General features: G+C 47.1%; 3 protein-coding genes across 3 annotated transcripts; 1 reads left to right on the top strand and 2 right to left on the bottom strand.

The window, feature by feature from the left end:
* Positions 1 to 4: 4 nt before the first annotated feature.
* Positions 5 to 3,384, bottom strand: LOC108049171 (zinc finger protein 574). Its single transcript, XM_017130272.2, has 7 exons — positions 3,240 to 3,384; positions 2,985 to 3,106; positions 2,534 to 2,755; positions 1,994 to 2,477; positions 1,141 to 1,941; positions 639 to 1,063; positions 5 to 581 (listed from the first exon to the last, which is right to left on the bottom strand). Exons 1-7 carry the CDS (start codon positions 3,340 to 3,342, stop codon positions 252 to 254), a joined length of 2,487 nt encoding a protein of 828 aa, XP_016985761.2. The 5' UTR covers positions 3,343 to 3,384; the 3' UTR covers positions 5 to 251.
* A 99-nt stretch (positions 3,385 to 3,483) lies between these two features.
* On the top strand, positions 3,484 to 4,661 carry LOC108049167 (transcriptional activator hap3). The gene is made up of 3 exons (XM_017130265.2): positions 3,484 to 3,635; positions 3,702 to 4,009; positions 4,071 to 4,661. The coding sequence occupies exons 1-3, from the start codon at positions 3,563 to 3,565 to the stop codon at positions 4,158 to 4,160; spliced, it is 471 nt and encodes a 156-aa protein (XP_016985754.1). The 5' UTR covers positions 3,484 to 3,562; the 3' UTR covers positions 4,161 to 4,661.
* A 450-nt stretch (positions 4,662 to 5,111) lies between these two features.
* Positions 5,112 to 19,885, bottom strand: LOC108049169. The gene is given in 9 exon segments (XM_017130269.2): positions 5,112 to 6,052; positions 6,108 to 12,048; positions 12,118 to 14,615; positions 14,702 to 15,784; positions 16,385 to 16,649; positions 16,711 to 16,955; positions 16,958 to 17,039; positions 17,100 to 17,245; positions 18,933 to 19,885. Coding segments are annotated over 9 exon segments (11,280 nt in total). The 5' UTR covers positions 19,528 to 19,885; the 3' UTR covers positions 5,112 to 5,627.
* Positions 19,886 to 20,359: the final 474 nt, after the last annotated feature.

Raw genomic sequence — 20,359 nt, 5'->3', positions numbered from 1 at the left:
ATAATTATGTGTGTCTTTGTATAAACAGATTTATTTATATGTGCGTGGGTTTTGTTCAAACATAAAGGAAGTCTTAGAAGTCAATGAATATTCATTGGTAACAAATGTATCTTATGATTCAAGATCTTAAACCTTTAAATATTTTAATTTTGAATGCATTTTTTAAAAAAATACAAAATATATCATAGTGGTGCCATTCGAATGGAAAAGGTAAAGATAGATTGGTGAGAAAAACAAACATAACAATTAGTTCAGACCCTAGCAATTTCAACTGGGGTCGAGTCGGTCTGATCGCGCTGTGACAAAATGTTGAGCGGATCCTCACTGCGTAGGTAGCCATTGTGTTCTGGGTGATGTTCGAAGACCACCTCCCCCCTGATGACCCTTACCCGAGGGCCGTGCGCTCGCGCAGTAAATTTGACCTTGCCGCAGGTGTCCGGACGGAGGCGACGATGGGCTCGTAATCCGCTGACAACTACAAAATATTTGTCGCATCCATAGCATTTATAACGCTTCATTCCAATATGGCGCGATAGATGAGAAATTAGAGTTTCACGGTGAGTAAAATCCAATGAGCAGACCTGCAAAACGGAAAAAAATATTAAAGACTGCATGCGTTTGCTTTTACCAGTGCTCACCTTGCATTTAAAGGGTTTCTCCCCGGTGTGACGACGGTGGTGTACCCGCACCTGGCCAGGAGTTCGAAAGCGTTTGTCACAATAGTTACACTTATGCGGCAAATCTCCTGTGTGAATTGACTTGTGGATGCGTAGCGCTCCAAATGTGGTAAATACTTTAGAGCACTCCGTGCACTGGAACTCTGTGCATTTTAATTTATTCTTCGTCGACTTCTTCGAGCCTGCTGATTTCTCATCGGTTTTCATTGGCGGTGATACATCTTCACAAATATTTGGTTTAGCCGATGTCTGATCTATCAAGGGAGCAACACCTTCACTAGCGTTTAGCGGACAAGGCAAATTAACAACCTTGTCCGGGACTGGAGAAGGTTCAGGTACTTGTAGCTTAGAGTCTACAAGCGTTTCCAATGAATTCTGTGAGAGTACTATAAAAAAAAAGAAGAGGAAAAAAATTTAAAAATTTCAAGGAAACAAATAACCCACAATAATTTCAAGAACTTACTTTTGTATGGCATTAAGATCACTTTGAGACTGTTCAGTTTTTCCTGGCTTAAATCATGCTTGGTAGTCAAGTGCGTACGAAATGCGGAATGCTTCTCAAAAGAGCGCTGGCATTCCGGACAAGTCCACATAAAACGATAAAGTGGATGCTTGTTCTGCAGCTCCTTGGCCAACATAAAAGACAATGGGCTGAGAATTAGTTCAATGGGCTTTGGTGCATCCTTTGAAGCAATCAAAGGAGTTGGCAAATGGTTATCCTTTTTCATCTTTGAAGTTTGCAGCACTGTTCCCGGCAGAGGCAATGTCTTCTCTATGGAGCGAATTTGATTACGAATTTCGGAAATTATCTTCAGTGATTCGGGTCGGCTCTCCGATTTGTTAAACGCGTCACTGAGAAAGCACGACCGATTGTGGGTCTGTGCCGGGAGCGCAGTTTGGATAATGGAAACAGGAGTGGAAACAGAATTTTCCGCAAAATTGACTTTGGTTATACTAATTGCATGCGGTATCTTAATGACACTTGCTGCCTTTTCCATGCCACTTAGACTAACTTGAAGGGAGTCCTTTAAGACAGCCGGAGCTTGACCTGGCATCTTAAGGCCAGTCGGAGCTTGATCAGGCATCTTAAAGATTTTTGTGTTGGGCGGCAACTTAATGACCATGCAGTTGCTGGGCAATACTTTCAGTATATTTGCTGCGATGGGCGTCTTTCTTTGTTCCACTGAGTCTTGTCTACCACTTTGTAGAATCCTTGTATTGTCGGCCATCACATTTGAAATGGGTCGATTATTCCATTTCACACCTGCAAAAATCGAATTTTAATGAATTTATAGATTATAGTTGAAAGTTCTTACTTTTTGAATCCGAATGCAGTTTGTTGGAGCTCAAAGCAGGCAGGCGCAGTTTGTTCCTGAGTGGAATAGGTATGGTTGGCCAGACAGAACCATTATCGATAGAGTGTTCCTTGAATTCCTTCTTAATGCTATCTTCTAGCATTTCCTCGTCCTGGGGTTCGAATTTAACGCTGTTTGGAGGAATGCCTTCCAATAGCATTTGTTCTATTTCCTCAGAACTGAGCGGCTCCGTTTTGATTTGTACGTCGCACAGCGACTCTGTAGAAACTGGTGTCTTAACTGCCACAAGCTCTGCTTTGGAGGATAGCGCCTCCATGTACTGCACCTGCCCGCAGACGAACTGGTCATCCTTCCAATGCAGATTAAGGCTCTGGTGGGACTCAAAATGGCGACGACAAATGGCACAAACAAAACGATATAGATAAATATGTGTTTTCATATGGGTAGCCAGGCAATCCGCGTCTGTGGCTAGATAATCACAAACCTAAAAATAAATTGTTAATGCATTTGAAAAAATGTATAATACTTTTAAGAGCTTACCCTACAACAGAATACATGTCCTGGCTGTGAGTGGTGGCGATATTCATGCTCAAGGATCTGCTCTAGGGTGTCTAACCAAATGATACATCCCAGACGACAGAAATGCCGGTTCATTTCATGGTTGACTTGGTGGCTCGAGATCTCCAGTTGACTTTCAAGGACATAATTGCAGATGTTGCATTTTCTTTGCAATGGGTTGCCTTCCGATGAAACCGAAAATATCTGCAATAAAGAATATTAAAATGTATATTTTATGTGTACATAGAGAAATAACATGATCTTCAAGCTGAGATAAGTTTGCCTAATACAAAATACTTTAACATTAGAAAAAGAAAAGAAAATACGCTTTTTATATTTTCTAAGAACAGAAACGATTCATGAAATAAAAGCGATCCTCCCAGGCTCATTTCCCTACGCCCTTGTGTGGGCGTGCTTTTTAGGTTATATTTACCTGTTGCCGATCGAGTCCGAGGCTGGCAATGAATTCGCGCTCGTCCTCCGATTCCGGGCGATCCCTAACCGGCACGGTTATAATGTGGGAACCCTCTTCAAGGATTTTCAACGTATCACATGCTGAAGTTTTGCAAAAAAGTAGCAAAAATTAAAAGTTAACGGTATAGTGCGTAATAGAATAGCGACACCCACACTCGTGCACCCAGCGGCACACACACAGGCCCATGTGAGCGGAGAGCAATTGCAAGCTTACCGCTCAATATTTTGATGCCACTGTCCTGCAAATCGTCCTGGGGCTCCAACTTGACCTCATCTATTTCCATTTCCTCCTTGACCAGAGCCAAATCCACGCGCATCTTGCTCCGTTTTTTTGCATGCAATAAATATACCGCTGCGATCCGTTCACTGATCTATCTTTCTATCGATATTCAGAGCGTTGCCAGACCCCACAAAGCGACTATCGGTTGAAGTACGTATATCGATAGGCGCACTAAGCTACCACCACTAATAACCAAAAGCAAAAAAGTAAAGTAAACAAAACCGAATCCTTTGAGGAAATCAGGTAAATCTTAAGATATGAGCAATAGCGAGGACTCGCAGCAGTATCTGAACGACATGCTGGTCAAAGAGGAAGACGAGGCCTCCGGCGGTAAGTGGGAAATCAACTACGCAATATGAATTTGCCTACGAATCCTCCTGCTTTCAACCCCCGCAGACGAATCGGACAAACAGGATGGGGGGATTATGCTGCGCGAACAGGACCGCTTCCTGCCCATATGCAACATCATCAAGATCATGAAGGTGCCTGTGCCGCAGAACGGGAAGATCGCCAAGGACGCCCGCGAATGCATCCAGGAGTGCGTCTCCGAGTTTATATCCTTCATCAGCAGCGAGGCAATCGAACGCAGCGTGGCGGAGAATCGCAAAACGGTTAACGGGGACGACCTGCTGGTGGCGTTCAGCAATCTGGGATTTGACAATTACGTGGAACCACTCTCCATTTACCTGCAAAAGTACCGAGATGTAAGTGAGGTTACTGGATCCCCCACTATCCATATTAATCCAATCACATGCCCCATTGCAGTCAAACAAATCGGATCGCAATCTCTTCCTGGACGCCGGTTACCCACATAACGAAGATGGATCATCCGCGAACGAGGCCGGAAAGCAGTAGCCCCAAATTCACCTACATTGGTAGCTAAGTTTCCAAACAAAGTTCTGGCATAAAGAATAATTCTTAGAATAATTTAAAGTGTTTCTCTATAAACTAAAGCGTTAGCTTTTTAAGTAAACAATGCATTACCTTCACAAATATATTTTTTTTCAACTTTTTATCATCTCTTAAAATTTTGAAATAAAGTTAGAAACTTGTCATTTAAGAACATAAACAAGAACACTTCCCTGCCAAAACTATCAGGTAGTGTTTAAGCAATATATGTACATCTTTTTTACGGATTGTAATAACAGATTTTGTAAGCATACGCCGTTTTTGCACAAAACATAGTCAAACTCAAGTTTTAAGGTATTCATATTACAAAAATTAAGGATATTAATTGTTACGTATACGTAAATTAAGAAAATTACCAATATATATAACCAGTAATCAAATTTATAAAGAAAACATGTCCATTTATAAATTTAAAATAAATGGCTAAAGTTAGGACACACATACTCATTTGTTGTCTTTTTTTATTATGATCTGTTAAATCCAATTTTTTGAAGCCCTGGCAAATAATGGTCGAATGTTGGAATGGCATACCTCGTTAAATTCCAACCGAGTGGCATTTACAGCTAAAATAATATCCTTTCAGTCGATTTTCCGCAAAAAATCTTATGAAAAATGCCAAAATCCGGCAGATGCTGAAAAATCAACTTTTATTTCGGTTTTTTGATCAAAACCCTGGATGCTTGAAAACAATCCTGATTAAAGTGGAGGCCTCAGATCCGAAAGTTGCAGCTCCCTGGGCAATTTCACCTGGGTGTTGTACAGCCACATTTTAACGGCATCCTCGGAATCCATTCTGAAATATTTACTTTTTAAAAAACATTAATTTTGTGTTAATTCATTATTAAAATTTTTTGTAAATTTTAAACCGCAGGATATCACAAACATTGTGTTGTTGTATTACCATATTTGTTAGTAAGGAATACCTTTTATTTTTGATTTACAGAGCCTTTTTCCCAAAAAGAAATGCTATGTATGATATTATGAGTTAATCATACTCTTTTCAATTCGCTCAGTTTCAATTTCAGTAATATGTATATTTAGAAAAACACCAACTATTATTGGGTCATCTTCTACAAGTCTACACATATACGCTCAAGGATATTACATAATATGTATGCGTCTATAGTTTATATCTATATATGTATCATGGAAACTAAAACACATTTCATTCACAGTTAAAGTACGATGTATAAAAAGTAAAAACAAAAACTTAAGGAACATTGTGTGTTGTTTGTTTCTTTGTATGGCGTTTTATCCTAAAGCCACTTACGAGTTAATAACGCATTAAAATCACCGGTAGAGACTACATGGTAAAACTAGAAGACGTGATGTGGCATTGGTACAATGAATGTACAAAAAGGTCTATAAAATGGTACAGCTAAAACTAGACTAAAATGATTCCTTGTGGGTAGACTAAACCAGCAGCATGTCGTCGTTGAACAAGGGCTCGTCTTTGATCCGATTGCCCGTCGGACCAGCGGCATAGTCGAGAAGGAATATGTTTGTATCATCGTGATTCAGATGCAGCGTGGGAATCGCTCCTGGTCGTAGTTCATCCGGCTGGACAAAGCAATGGGACTCAAAGTGACGACAGCAGATGTGCTTGGAGTGGTCCCACTTTGGTATGGCCTCGATCTTGAGATTGTAGCACCACTTTGCGCGTTGATTGCGCTGCTGCGGAAAGTCCAGCATCGGCAGCTGAACGTTGTCCACCCCGCAGACAACGCAGCTAATCGTCTTGTCGGTGGGCAGGTGGACCGAGCAGATATGTTTGCCCCGGTATCGTTGCGTATCCGTTAGTCGGAGTGCTTGGCACCACTGCCTAAGCAGCGCGGGATCTATAAAAACGAAACGTTTGAACTGAATTCCGCTTGCACAAAGCTCTTCACTTACCACTGGGAAACTTGTGCAGCTTGACGTTTCCATTGTGATGGCAGTCAGCCATGCAGCAAGTTGCAATGGGAACAGGAGGATCCGGCTTCCTCTTCACATCGTCAGGTGCTCCTTGGGAATTCAAATGCCTTGTGGGGATGGCGTTTCGCATGAGACGCCTTACTCCAATCAGCTCGGGCTCGAAATGGCGGCTACAGATCAGACGAGTGTTTCGCTGTGACTCCTTGAAAACCATTCCTGTTGCCACTTCCCAGTTGCGGATGGAGTTGCGATTGTTAGGCAGTCGGAAAAGCTTGATGCCATCACCCCGGAAAGCACGGCAATATGGAAGGCAGCACTGCTTGACCTTCCAGGGCGGAACCTGCCCGGGAGGCCAAGGATCCAGCTTGGAACGTCGCTCCCGCTTGACGCGAACCTCCGGCTCCATGTCCTCGTCATACTCTTCCTCCTCCTCTTCCTCGTCCTCCTGCAGGCCATCCTCCTCCTCGTCGCCTTCACTGTCCGCCTCGCTGCGATCAGTGGAAAGTTCCTGGCATTGCTCGTTTGTGAAGATCTTCTCCGGCACATTGTCGCCCAGTTCCAGCGTGGGCACCGCCCAGGGACGCAGCTTTCTCAGACTGATGCAGTGTGGCTCAAAGTGCACACTGCAGATCATGAACTTCCAGGGTCGCCGCTCATCGTAACGAATGCGGAGGTTGTGCATCCAACGGTCCTGTTGTTGCTTTGATTTCGGAAACTTGTAGATGTGGACGCCGTGCTGAGATCTCTGTCGCTGGCAATGACTCAACGAGCACTTATCGTAGCCTGACTTCACCTGGTTGTAGTACACCTTCACCTGTTTTACGGGCAGGCGGAGCTGGCTCTTCCAGTTGGAGTGATTGAAGGGTATTTGCGTCTCTGCCATTTCCTCCTCCTCTTTGTCTTCGTGCAGCTGCAGTTCGGGCTCTAGGAACAGCATTGAGTCTTCATCCTCATCCCGTTCCTCCTTGATCTGCACGGAACTTGGCTCCGCTCCCGACCGCTTGTCCAGCCTTAGGTTGATGGCCTCGAAGTCGTTGTCGAAGAGCTCGGTGGGAGCCTTAGTTCCCAGCTTCAAGGTGGGCACGCTGCCGTGGACTAGGCGCATGTTCACCAGGCACACGGGATGGAAGTGGGCACTGCAGATGCGATACCGCCACCGGTAGTAGGGATTGAATGGCACCTGCGTGTTGTGCTGCCACTTGAGGCACATGTCCTCTGAGTGGGGAAACTTGTGTAGCGTCATGTTCTCGGTGGTCAGGTGATTCGTACATCCGTCTACCTGGCAAAACTTGCTAGACTTTCGAGGCGGAGCTGGCGGCGGCAGGCACAGATTGGTCACCTTTTCAATTAGCGGCTCCTCTTGCTCCTCTAACAGAACTTCTGCTGGCAAGGGAGGCGGCTCTTCTGCCTCCTGCAATGCGAATTCATTGTCGTACAGCTTGTCCGGTCTATTAGGTCCCAAAAGCAGTGTGGGCATCGCTCCCTTCTTAATCCTGGCGCTCTGGAAGCACTCCTGGTCGAAATGGTAACTGCAAATGCGATAGCGCCACCAGAACTTCTCGTCCATGTGAACTTGGGTGTTGTGCATCCACTTTTGGGCGGCCTCCGAAGAGGCGGGAAACTTGTGCAGCTTGATGGTTCCGTCCACGTCCTCGGCGGTCACCTCACATCCCTCAACGGCGCAGTGGTTCGCATTATACTGGTTCCGAATGCCACCAGATTGGTAGGTTGCATGTTCGGTGTCCACGTGTTCGTAGCTGTCCATCCGCTCAACGTGACCGACCTCCAAGAGCACCTCCAGGGCCTGCATCTCCGAGTCTTCCTCCTCCGACTCGATGTGCTCCATTCTCACAATTGGCTCCAACAGAGAGTTATCCGCCTCATCCTCTTCCTGCACCGGCAGCTCTTCCTCCCTTTCCTCATTGATTTCCCCTGGATCCTGTCTAATTTTGGCCGTCATCTCCAGCCACTCCTCTTTGGTGGGAATCTGATACACTGGATCAGCTGGTAAAAGTAGAGTGGGAACGCTCCAAGGATGCAAACGCCTGTCGTCAAACGAGCATCGTGACTCAAAGTGATTGCGGCATACCTTGAGCATGTACTGTTGCTGCTGCTCGGTGATCTCCAACTGGCCATTTTCTACCCACATCATCAGGATGTCTTTTCTTTGCGGCAATCCGTGCAGGAGAACCTTATCCCGGGGCCGGATCATATCACAACCTCTGACCGCACAGCTAACGATCTTTACACGCCTGTTGCTCCTAGCAGAATGGTAATTATCCTCAAGTATTCGATTTGGAACATGCTCTGGAAAACTTTTGACACTAAGCTCATATAGAATGACGTAGTGCAGCGGGCAAAGCAGTGCGACACCATTCGACGGCTCTTCCATGCCCAAATGACGCAACCATGCTATTCTAAGGTGCTCATCCTGGGGCAGATTGAATGACAAGCTTTTAGACAGTTCCTTGCACTCAGGATAACAGCAATCGGTCTCCGCTATCTGGGAACGCTTGGACAACTTTAAGCTCTTGCCAAGGCTTTGCTTATCCGTTTGAAAAATGTCCGGAGAGGAATGACCCAGCTCCAGAGTGGGGATCGCACCAAATATTAATCCGCTTTTATCGAATAGGGAGGCTTCGAAATGGGAACCGCAGACTTTCAGCTTGCCTATCTGATCCTTAGATGCTTTCAGTCGGAGATTATACATCCATTTGTCGGCCAACGCCCATACTTTGGGAAATCCACTGAAGTGAGTTTCTCCAAGCTGCCAAATACTACCGCATCCTGGGGCGCAGCAAACCTGCGACTTGCTCTGGCAGAGGCTTTCAGGATTGGGTAACATCTCCACCTCTTCGTCATGACCTAGCTGGAGAGTTGGAAGCGCTCCAGGCCGCAGTCCCTTGCTGGCACCAAAGCAAAAGGATTCAAAGTGACGCTCGCAGATGAGCTGATCTCCCTGAAGGAGGTCCATAGAATTGATCTTCAGGTTATTACTCCAGGCATCCAGCTGAGCCGCAGTCTTTGGCACCTTGTAGTAGCGCAGACGTTCTCCAGTCGCATCCTTCACACATCCCGACACTAGGCAGTGTCGTTCAATGTCATCTCTACTCAACTCCAGAGTGGGAACCGATCCGTCAATCAGATCTAAAGTGATAGGATCGAAGCACTCCGGAGCAAAGTGAGACTGGCACACTTTGAACCCATGGCTGCTGGCTTGCATGGAGCGATGTCGACATGCTGCTGCCCACTTTCGTATAGTTGCCATATCCTTGGGATACTCATAGAGCCTCACTCCATTACCTTCAGCCTGGAAGCAGGTCAGTACGGAGCAATAGCGTTCCCGGATGAACGTCATCGCTTGCTCAGTCTCCTGGCTGTCGGCGATGTTCCCGTTGTGCCTGGCATTGGGGATGACATGACCGTCGTGGCCCAGGTTCAAGGTGGGCTCCGCCCAGCTGCGAAGCTGCTTCTTGCATATGGCATCGGGTTCGAAGTGGGACTGGCACACGTAAAGCTCGAGGGGATCCACCAGGCGAGGCTGTTGCTGTGTGTTCACCAGCCAACGTAGCAAGGCCTGCTCTTCGGTGGGGAAGCGGTAGAGACGTATTTGACTATTCCCAAACTGTCCGCATGAAGGAATGCAGCATATCCTGATCCTGCCTCGAGGACTGGGACTTGCACTCGCGCAGGGACTGCCTAGTGAGGCAAGATCTGTCTTTATTCTTAGAGGAGTCAGTCTGGAGTTGCTATTAGGGGTTTCACTGCGGGATTCCTGGCCAGGATTCAAATGAATCTTGTCCTCATGGTTCAGATGCAAAGTGGGTAAAGCCCAAACCTTCGGTAAATCCGACTCTAGGCACGTTGGCTCAAAGTGATGCAGACAGATGCGATAGCTCTTATGCCTTGATTGATCGTATGCAATCTTAGTGTTATGCAGCCACTTAAAAAGAGTCACTTCCTTGTCTGGCAGCGGGACAAGCTGAAGATCATGGTCAATTTTGGAGGAGCAGTCCGGCACAGCGCATTTAAATTCATCAAAAGTCAAATGCAGCATTTCGAAATCTTGTGCGGGCAAAACCTTTGGCAAAACCACATTCTCATACAGTTCTATAAAGTGGATACCACATAATAGTCCCTCACTGAGAGACAGTTTTAGGTAGGACATCCATTCCGCTCTTATGACCATATTTTCCGGCAAATCCACAAAGCTCAAGCGATCCGAAAGGGAACTGGCGCAGTCGGGCACCAAACACGACCCGTTGTTTCTGTAGATGTTCGAACTTATTTGGTCCAGTTTTAAGGTCGGTACTGCCTGCTCTGTGGGCTTTCTATTTCGCACAACTTTCGGCTCAAAATGATCCAGGCATACGCGAATCTTGCTTGGCACCGTGTCCATTGACAGCTTCAGGTTATGCTGCCATTTTCTTAAAAGAGTTGGGTCCTCAGGCATTGGAAGTAACTGGCTAACATCCTTGTTTTCGCAGGTGCTGATGCAACATCTTTCCACTTCACTCTCCCTCAGATTCTTCGTTGGAGTCTTCGCCTCTGTCTTTATCTCCCGCTCCATCTTCATCTCCATCTTGATCTCCCTCTCTATCTGCATTTCCATCTTCAATCTCCGCATCATCTGAACCTCCATCGAATTCCACTTGCTTGGGCGAATGTCCGGCGGCTCTGTTAGTTTCCTCTTGCGGCAGTGTTTTAGGCTCCAAAGCCGAAAAACCGACTGCTGTGCCGGCGATTGCTCCTGATCCTGGTCCACGCCGTTGTATGAGTATTTGAGTGGCTCATTATGTCCTACATTGAGAGTGGGCACTGCATTCTGCTTAAGCTTACGGGTTCCGAGTACCTCCGACTGGAAGTGCTCGATGCAAACTCGGCCGATGCAGTCATCCGGATTGAGGTGGAGATTTGCGCACCACTTAAGCAGCAGCTGGCGATCCTTGGGGAAACCAAAGGTGCTGAGCAAGTGAAAGGCAGTGCGTTCCTTTCTGCAGTGCTTGAGGCAGCAAATGGGCGTCACATTGTTGGCGGGCTTTTCGCGACGCAGAGGCACGATTGGAGGAGTGGGTGGCATGTCCGGCAGGACTTCCTCCAGGTCCTCTTCGTCTCGATCGTCCTCCTCATCCCCACGATATTCCGCTTCCTCATCGGATGCATGCTCGGCAAAGGTCTCAACCAGTTCAAGGGGATCAAAATAGTGGTCGTCTTTCTCATCTTCATCCTCGTTATCCTGGTCATGGTGCTCCTCGTCAACCTCGCCGTCTTCCTCCTCCTCATCGATTGGCTCCCTTTTGGGCTTCAGTCGCGGCAACTCCGAGCTGCCTTCCTCATCTTCTGGCACGCCCACCTTAATGGCCTCATTGTCGAATATTAAGCCCTCATCATGGCCCAGTTTTAAAGTGGGCACCGCCCCAGTCTTGAGCTTCAGCTTGCCTCGCACTTGGGCCTCAAAATGATCCGCACAAATGCGACCGCGGCACTGATCCGGCGATAGTCGCAGATTCGCCCTCCATTTCTCCAGCAGATCCTCACTTCTTGGGTACCGATACGTGCGCAGGTCGTTGTCGATGCTCCTCCGCTTGCGACAGTGACCGAGGGCACAGGTGGGCGTGAAGAATCCTGGAATGTTCTTTGGGTTCTCGTAGATCGGCTGCTCCTGATGACCCAATTGCTGGGTGGGCATTGCCCAGCTCCTCAATTGCTTGCCGTCGATGCAGCGCCGATTGAAGTGGGCACTGCAAACCCTCGTCGAACGGTCCACCTCGTCGGGCTCCAGGCGCAGATTGTGGCGCCACTTGAGATGCTGCTGCTTGCCGGTGGGAAACGGAAAGAGCCGAGCTCCGTGCTCCAGGCGACTGCGTCCACAGCTGTGCACACAGCACTTTAGTTCGCACATCGTTTTCTTGAACTTAGCCTGAATTAAAAAAAAACAGAAATGTATGTAATATAATAATAGAATAATACTTAGCATAGAGAAACTCACCTGTCTGGTAATGGGATCTCTGAGACCGGACATGATCGTCACATCCGGCTTAATGTCTTCCGGCTCCGAAAGTTCCTGCTTGATGCTTATTCCGCCTGATTCCTCGTGAACCCGCCGCTGGCGTCCGAAAAGGTTACTCTGCAACTCCTCCGGATTTACCTGGAACAGGTCCTCCGTTTCGTCGTGACCAAGCTCCAAAGTGGGAATTGAACCTATGTTCAGCCGTGTCTTGCCAATACAGATATCCTCAAAGTGGGCATTGCAGATCTTATAGCGCTCGCGTTCCAGGAAATTAAGGTGCTCCAGCCGCAGGTTGTGCTGCCAGCGTTGGAAGTGATTCGGGTCCTTGGGGAAGCTGTTCATCTGCACCTCGTCGAAGCGACGCGTCTTTCCGCAAGTGGGTACGATGCACTTGAACACCGGGTCCACATACCTGTCCTCTGGCTTGGGATTCGGTATCAGCTCGATCTGGGCGTCGTCGTGGCCCAGTTCTTGGGTGGGAATAGCCCACTTGTACAGGTGCTTGGGTCCGATACAATCCGCTTCGAAGTGTTTGTTACATATGCGCACTCCGGTGCAATCCACGGGATTCATCTTGAGGTTGTTGCACCACTTCCACAGCATGTCGTCGTCATCGGTCGGAAAACGGAAGAGTCTCACATCCGCCTGTTCCTTGGATGCCTCGCAGCCCTCCACAACACAGTGCTCGTCCGCAAAGGCCTGAGCTTCGTTGGGATAGATGTCCTCGTCGTCATGACCCAGTTCCAGGGTGGGAATGGCGCCAGCACTTAGTCTCCGGCCATTGAACGAGTGCGTCTCAAAATGGCGGGAACAAACCCGGTACTGAGCCCTCATCGCCGCCCTCGGACGCGTCTTGATGTTGTGCATCCACTTGCGCAGCTGCGTGGGACTATGGGGAAGTCGGAATAGCTGGACGCCCTGCGCCCTCGTCTTGCGACAGCTTTCTACTATGCACACCCGCTGTAGGCACAGCTTGCTTGCCTTCAGCTTGGCCGGATTCTGGTAGATTTTCAGGCCGGGCGGAGAGTTAAGATCTAGCGTGGGCACCGCCAGCGGCACCGGACACTTCTTGCTCAGCACATGCGGCTCAAAATGAGCCGAACATAGCCGGCGTTGGGCACTACCCACCATGGGAACCTGCAGATTATGCGACCACTTGGCCAGAGTGGAGCGATTGAGCTTGGGGAAGCGATACAGTTGGACGTTGTGAAGAGCTCGAACTTTGCGGCAATGTGGAAGACAGCACCTGGGCACCCAAGTGGGCTTCACCGAGGCCGGAAGCTTAGTCTTTGCATGAGTTCGTCGCTTGTACAGCATTGAGTGCTCCGGATTCTCGTAGAGATTCTCTATGTTACCTGCCAGATTTAGTGTGGGTATGGCCCACGGCCGCATTCGCTTGCCAATGCAGTGTGCCTCGAAGTGAAGATTACAGATCCTCATACTCGTCAGCTGACCGGCCTCCGTTTGCAGGTTGTGCGCCCACTTGGCCAGCACAGAGGCTTCCTCAGGCGGCCGGTATAGCTTGATGTCGTCCACACTGGGATTCCTCTTGCAGCTCTCTACACAGCACTCGCCCTGCTCCTCGCCATTATTGGGAGCCGTGGGTCGAGCGTAGAACTCGGCCACCTGTTCCGGCGTTGGCAGCGGATAGGGGATGTTCTCGTGACCCAGAATCAGGGTGGGCACCGCCCACTTTTCTAGCCTTTTGTTGCGCAGGCATCGATCCTCGAAGTGCACCTCGCAGATGGCGTCGTTGAAAAGCTTACTGCCATCCGGAACAGACCGCTGCAGATTGCCACACCACTTTGTCAGTAGCGACACGTTGCTAGGGAACCGATGCAGGTTGGCATGGTCCCTGTCCCGATTTCGTTTGCAAACGGCGACGCAGCACGTTTCCCGGATGTTGAGCTTCTTAATCACGTCCGGATTCCGATGAATATCCTCGTCATCGTGACCCAACTGAAGGGTGGGCACCGCAAACGGACGCATGCAGCCGCCGATGCAGTAGGGCTCGAAGTGCAGACTGCAGATCCGCATGCCCTTGTGCATCTTTTCCTCGGGTATCTTCAGGTTGTGGCACCACTTGCGCATTTGCTCCGGCCGGCGTGGGATGGTGTGGAATGTAATGTTCTCGTTGTTGTGCCGCTTGCTCTCGCAACTAGGCACGCAGCAGATGTCCATGCAGTCGCTGGCGTTAATCGCCGAGGATCCGCCGGCACCCATGGCCAGATAGGAGGCGTTCATTTCCGGATCCACGTAGTGCGAGGTGGCAGAACTGGCCGAGGACGACGTAGAGGCCGCCGAGTGACGCTGGTAGGATTTGCTGTGCAGCTGCTGCTGCAATGAGTGTTGCGAGGTGTGATGTTGCGCCTGGTGCTGCTGGAGGCCACTGCCAGAGGCTGTCGGCGGGGGCCACAGCTCGTTCTCGTAGATGTTAAAGGTGTCAGTGTGACCCAGGTGGAGCGTTGGAACGGCACCTGCATTAAGGAAATTGGTTAGTATGTCTTACGAATATTTTAATTTTAGATAAAAAGGCAGATGCAATTATTATTTCAAAGCTTACCCGGTGATAGTTTCCGCAGACCCAACGCCTCCTTGATAAAGTGGGCGCTGCATATTTTATGGTTCTTTCCGCGATACACTCCCGGATCCAGGCGGAGATTATAGCACCAGCGCCGCAGGAGCACCTCGTCTCTGGGGAATCGATATAGCGACATATTGAAGTCAGAGGATCGGCTTCGGCGGCAGAAGTTCAGGCAGCAGCGTTTTTCCTCCACGTAGAGATTCTTTGGATTGTCGTGTATCTTGCCATATTGGGCACCCAGATGCAAAGTGGGCACCGCCCAGGGCTTCAGTCGGAACTTGCCGATGCAGCGCTCCTCAAAGTGGCGGCTGCAGAAGTGTCGCGGCTCCTTCGCCTGCACAGGAAGTCGTGCGTTCTGGCACCACTTGATCAGGCTCTTGATGTCCTTGGGAAAATTGTAGAACTTCAGGTTGCTCTCACCCCGTTGGCTGGTGCAGTGTGGCATGCTGCAGCGGGCTACTTCGCCGGTAGTAAAGGTGTTGGTAAGTTCCCGGTTCTGGTAGAGATTGGCTACGTCGTCGTGGCCCAGGTTGAAGGTGGGCACCGCCCAATAGCACAGCGAGTAGCGGTTGATGCAGCGCTTCGGGAAGTGCATGCTGCAGATGCGGAAATTGGTGTAGCTTGCGGCGGGTATGTGGAACATCTTGAGATTGTGCAGCCACTGGTTGAGGTACTTCTCGTCCTTGGGGAACGTGAAAAACTGCAGCGTGGGACTTGTGCTTTTGCGCACTCCGCACAGCGGTACACAGCACAGGGCGTCCTCGGAGTCGTCCAGCGTGGAAGAATGGGCCTGCGGACCCGCGATGGCTCCGCCGTGGATGGAGCTATCGCTGCCATAGGCATTGTTGTAGCTGCTATCCTGAACGCTGTAGGATGACTCACTGGTCGAGTTGCTATAGCTACGCTCTAGCTTAACATTCACCTCATTCTTCAGCGCGGATGCGGCAAACATGGCCGCTCCATCGGCATTCGCCTGCCGCTGCTGCAGCAGTGAATTTAGTGCAGCTGTAGCCGGCAAGGATGAGCTGGATGGGTTAGATTTGTGATGCGGGGCGGTGGGCACTAAAAAGAAAGACAATTAACTCGTTTTATAAATAGCTTTATGTAGCTTTGGAGGGTATAACTATTCCAACCAGAAAATTTGTGTACTTTCCTTAAATACAAGTTTATACATAAACTAATCACTCAGTTGTCTTGTTTTTGAGCAATTCAAAACAATCAAAATTAAAACAATTTTGACATGGGTGTGCATTACAAGTGTTTATAAGTTTCGGTGCTTTATAAAATTGGAAACGCTGCTTTATGGTACAATACAAAACATTGTTCTATGAGTACGAAATGTAAACTCAACCTCCCATCTCTCCTCTAAAATTGAATGTTTAAATCATCTAGAGGTCACAAGGTTATCTTCTGGGTGCCACAAAAATCGTCTTTCTATGTTGAGTTTGGTATGTTTTAATATTGGTGCCACAATTTTTGAATATTTCTTGTAAGTAATAGTTTTGTTATAGGTGAGTAAATAAGCTTCTATGAGAACCCTTAGTGAAATTGGATTACATATGCTTATAAAACAGCTATTAATTGCATTTCAAAAGTGATGTTATACAGATGCAATAAACATAATTCATTTGATTGGAAAAATCTGCCTGCCTTCACACTTACTTTCCATGGTTGCCATATGGCAATCTTGTAGCTTGTAATTCGTCTGGTTTTGGTGCTGCTGTGTCTGCGGCTGTGAAGCTGAGGAGGACTGTCCGCCCGTGTAGTATTTGCCACAAAAGTATGGTGCTGCCAGGCGATGCTCGTGAAGCTCGAGGGCTGTCTGGTACCATAAACGGCAGATGGGACAGTCGAATCGCTGCTGGAACTTGTGTTGAGGAAGATGTGCATATAGCTGCTCTCGATTGGCGAAGGTTCCTGAGCACATCTGCAAAACGGTAGATCAATGTTACAGGGATCCAGACGACCATCAAAATAAATCGGCTTACGTTGCACACAAAGCTCTCGTATTCGTGCTGCATGTACTCGTGCGCCTCGCACTCTGCGATCGTGTCAAAGTGCTTGCCGCAGTACTTGTGGCAGAAGAACCTGTCTGCCCGGTGCTGGTGCTTGTGCCTCTGCAGCTCCTCGGTGGTCATGAAGGACATGGGGCAGGTGCTGCACTTGAAGTCGTACTCCTGTATGCCGCAGTTGCTCTCGGCCACATGCCGCAGATAGGTTTGCTTCTTGAAAAGACCTCTTTGCAACGCTGGCAGATCGGCAGACTTTCGGCGCTGCGATCCAACTGCTGTTTCCGGCGCAGAAAGCTGTTGGGATTCTGAAATGGAAATAATGATTGTTTAGACGTTTTGTCTGAGAAGTAGACCTCTTCACTTACTCTTCCGTAGGACTCATCCTTGACGGTCAACTCCACTTTGGGACTCAGCATGTCCTCGCTGAATTCGCTGAACTTGCTGAAGTCGGCAAATGGCGTGTTATCGTCTATATAGTTGGACTTGTAGGAATGTTCATCAATAGGTTCCGCTGTGGAAAAAAAAATATTTTGTTAATTATTGCACGACTACTTTAAAAGTTAGTTAGCTTTGACAGAAAAACTTATACAAAAAGTATATTAAGTCTTTTAAAAAATGTGAGCCTTTAGTTGTTATATAATTGTAACTGTAATTATTTTATTTATTTATTCCTACAGAATTATATAAATTTGTTCAACCGAGTCTTACACAAATACAAAAAAAAACTGTTCCGGAAAACTCTGCGCAGATGAAAATTATGTACCCATTGTTTGTTTCTATGGTTTCGAATTGTATTTTGAACTCCCCTTTGGTTGCTGATAAGAATGCGCCTACACAAAATTGATAGATAACAGAGTGCTCTGCAGACAAACAGATATTTCATCCATTTACATTATTTATGGTACTAAATTGGCCTTTGTACATTTGAACTAAATAAAATAGTTTTAAAAATACATGCTTATCTGATTGATTGACAAAATAAAAGATAAGAGAACTTATATTTATTCTCTTTTTAATTTTCAGTTTTGCATCAACCAGATATGTACATATATGTTTTGGTATGGATTGTAAAAAAACACATAAGTGGAATACGAGTTGGCAAACATATCAGATATGAGAGGTTGAACTTATTAATTATAGTAAAATCGTTGTTTCTGGGCGGGCTACGTATTTTGTGCGTACTCAATAATATTTGTTTTACTCTCTGGATTTCGCCCCACCCACACGCCCATTAAATTGACAGTGCGGGGAGTACCGGGCGGAACCAATCATTTTTAGGTTAGTCTATGGGAGCACGTTACATAAGATGCGACTTGGAAGACAGTTCCGTACCCCACAACCTACAACCCATTCCGAAAACCGAAAGGGGGAGATGATATGCACACTTATTGGGTTATATGTGTGCGTACGAATCGAACTGAATAGGTTACGCCGGTAGTATAAAGCATCTATCCGAGTATACATTGGCTAAATGGATACATACAGACAACCGTACTTTCGCACATACCGAGAGACGCGCAAACAGAACAGAATTGTCCGGTACGGAACCGAACAGGGCAGAGATACAGAGCCGTAGGTTGACGAGACGAGCGACAGAACCGAATCCCAATCCGAAAACCAACCGAACGAAACAAGCGCCAAACCTCAGCGAAACTCAACAAACGTTTTATTGATTCAACGCCAAAACGGAGCTGAAATTACGCTACTTATAGGAAAATGGCCCCAAGTAAGTTTGGTGTAGTGCGTGTATTCTGTATCTGTATCTATGGCAAAAATGGATTTTGCGCTTAACTTCCCGGAATCGCTTGGCTTAATTAAAATGGATTTTACATTTAAATAATTTGGTGATTAAGTTTTCCGATTTTCCTGTCCTAATTTAAGGGATTATTATTTCTAGGTAATTGTAATCTTCGTAATATATATGAAGTATATATGAAATAGTGAATGTTCTACAAAATTAAACGGTTTGCCTAGATAAATTATAACATATATTTAAATATTATTTAAGCATTATTACACTTTATATTTTCATCTCTATGTTACAAACATTTTCTGTAAGAATCTTTTTAATAAAATACACAAATTTTTTGATTCTCTGGGCTTTTAAAAGGGAGTTCTACTGTTTTAAAAAAAACCATTTAGTGTGTATTTTTAGGTATAGTCATTTTGTGTATAACTATTATGAAGAGGTAACTCACATTTTATTAATATTTCTGGAGCTGGGGGCGGGGCCATGGGATTGGGGGGCTGCTGGAAAGCCTCCAGCGGTTCGCTTTTGATATAAGGGTAGCTGCCGGTCATGATTTCGTGGCCCATATAGGAGCGCTGCGGGTTTAGATGCTGTTGAAGTTGCTGATGTTGCTGCTGCTGTTGTTGCTGTTGCTGTTGTTGGTACTGCAGCAGTTGGTTGTGGGCATATGCCACTGTGTTGGCCCCAAGGCCGTAGCCTGGGCCACCACCCACCGCCGCCCCACTGACATTGAGGCCACCGCCAGCGGCGCCATAATACCCCTGCGTGCCACCACCAACACCCCCTGGTACCCCTGAGCCATAGCCACCACCCATGATGATGTTGTTGTTGGTGGCCTTGCAGGGGGAGGGGTGGGCGGAGCTGAAGGCCGAGTGGGGTGTGGGGTAGGAAGCAACATGTGAGTACCAATTGGCGTGCTGCTGCTGCTGCTGTTGCGACTGCTGGTGCTGTTGCGGCTGCTGCTGCTGCAGGGACATGGGCGTCGCAGGGGGCGGGTAGTGGTGGTAGTGGGGGTGGGCGTGATGGGGGTGTTGTTGTGACATCGCGGACGGTTTGTTGCTCTTCTTGTTTATCCTGTCCCTGTCAAATCGTCGCCTGTTTTGAGTCGCCTTTTCTTGGATATCCTGCAGCCAAGTTAGGGGCGCGTTTGCTCTCTTTTTCGCAAGCTTTTGGCGTCTTTTATATACCAGTTTTTCATCGGCCCTCGTCTGTGTGTATGTATCGAACTGGCATTGTTGCTATTGTCCTTCGGCATTTGCATTGTACAACTGCGGATGCACTTCACACATGGCACTCTGCAACTGCTCTGCAATTGCTAATCTTATTGGCTCTGGGCGGGCGTTGGGTTTTAATCATTTTTCGTTTTTTTTGCTCCCGAACGCGCGACGAACGAAACGTCCAGCGAGACACAACAACAAACTGTTTGAGGAGCGCACATAGCGATGGGGCTAACCCCGTTATCGAGAGCAGACCTGAGCGCCTTATCGAAAAGGGAGCTTTATTATCGATTGTGGAGCTTTCGCAATATTTTTGCATTAAAAAGGATTCTGGTTTAAATTTCGAAATATATAATTATAACTTAAAAAACAAAAACCCTTTGTAATTCCGCACAATTTTTTCTCGAAACTTCATTTCGAATTTAAATCTTATTCCGAAATCATGTTTTTATTTTGAACACATTTTCAAAATGTAGTTTATTAATAAAACGAAAGATTTTAAGACATTACTTAAAAACTAAACATAACATTTGAAACATAAAAATAAAAAAATATCCTATTAACATCATTTTTTTTAGTAACAAATCATTTGAAACTTTATTGTTAACATTTTGTTGTGTATAACTTCAAAAATTATTTGCACGGAGTAGAAGGTAAA

This window comes from Drosophila rhopaloa, unplaced genomic scaffold (assembly GCF_018152115.1).
Source record: "Drosophila rhopaloa isolate 14029-0021.01 unplaced genomic scaffold, ASM1815211v1 contig_2, whole genome shotgun sequence".
Lineage (NCBI taxonomy): Eukaryota > Metazoa > Arthropoda > Insecta > Diptera > Drosophilidae > Drosophila > Drosophila rhopaloa.
Note: the sequence above shows the minus strand (reverse complement) of the source record. Positions and strands in the feature narration are given on the sequence as shown.

Bases quoted from the DNA above. Each gene is read 5' to 3' on its own strand.
- LOC108049171 (XM_017130272.2), bottom strand. From the start codon at position 3,342: ATGCGCGTGGATTTGGCTCTGGTCAAGGAGGAAATGGAAATAGATGAG. The intron at 2,756-2,984 runs GTAAATATAACC...TCTTTATTGCAG, and splicing joins TCGGACTCGATCGGCAACAG to ATATTTTCGGTTTCATCGGA. The intron at 1,064-1,140 runs GTAAGTTCTTGA...TTTTTTTTATAG, and splicing joins GATCTTAATGCCATACAAAA to TACTCTCACAGAATTCATTG.
- LOC108049167 (XM_017130265.2), top strand. From the start codon at position 3,563: ATGAGCAATAGCGAGGACTCGCAGCAGTATCTGAACGACATGCTGGTC. The intron at 3,636-3,701 runs GTAAGTGGGAAA...CAACCCCCGCAG, and splicing joins GGAAGACGAGGCCTCCGGCG to ACGAATCGGACAAACAGGAT. The intron at 4,010-4,070 runs GTAAGTGAGGTT...GCCCCATTGCAG, and splicing joins ACCTGCAAAAGTACCGAGAT to TCAAACAAATCGGATCGCAA.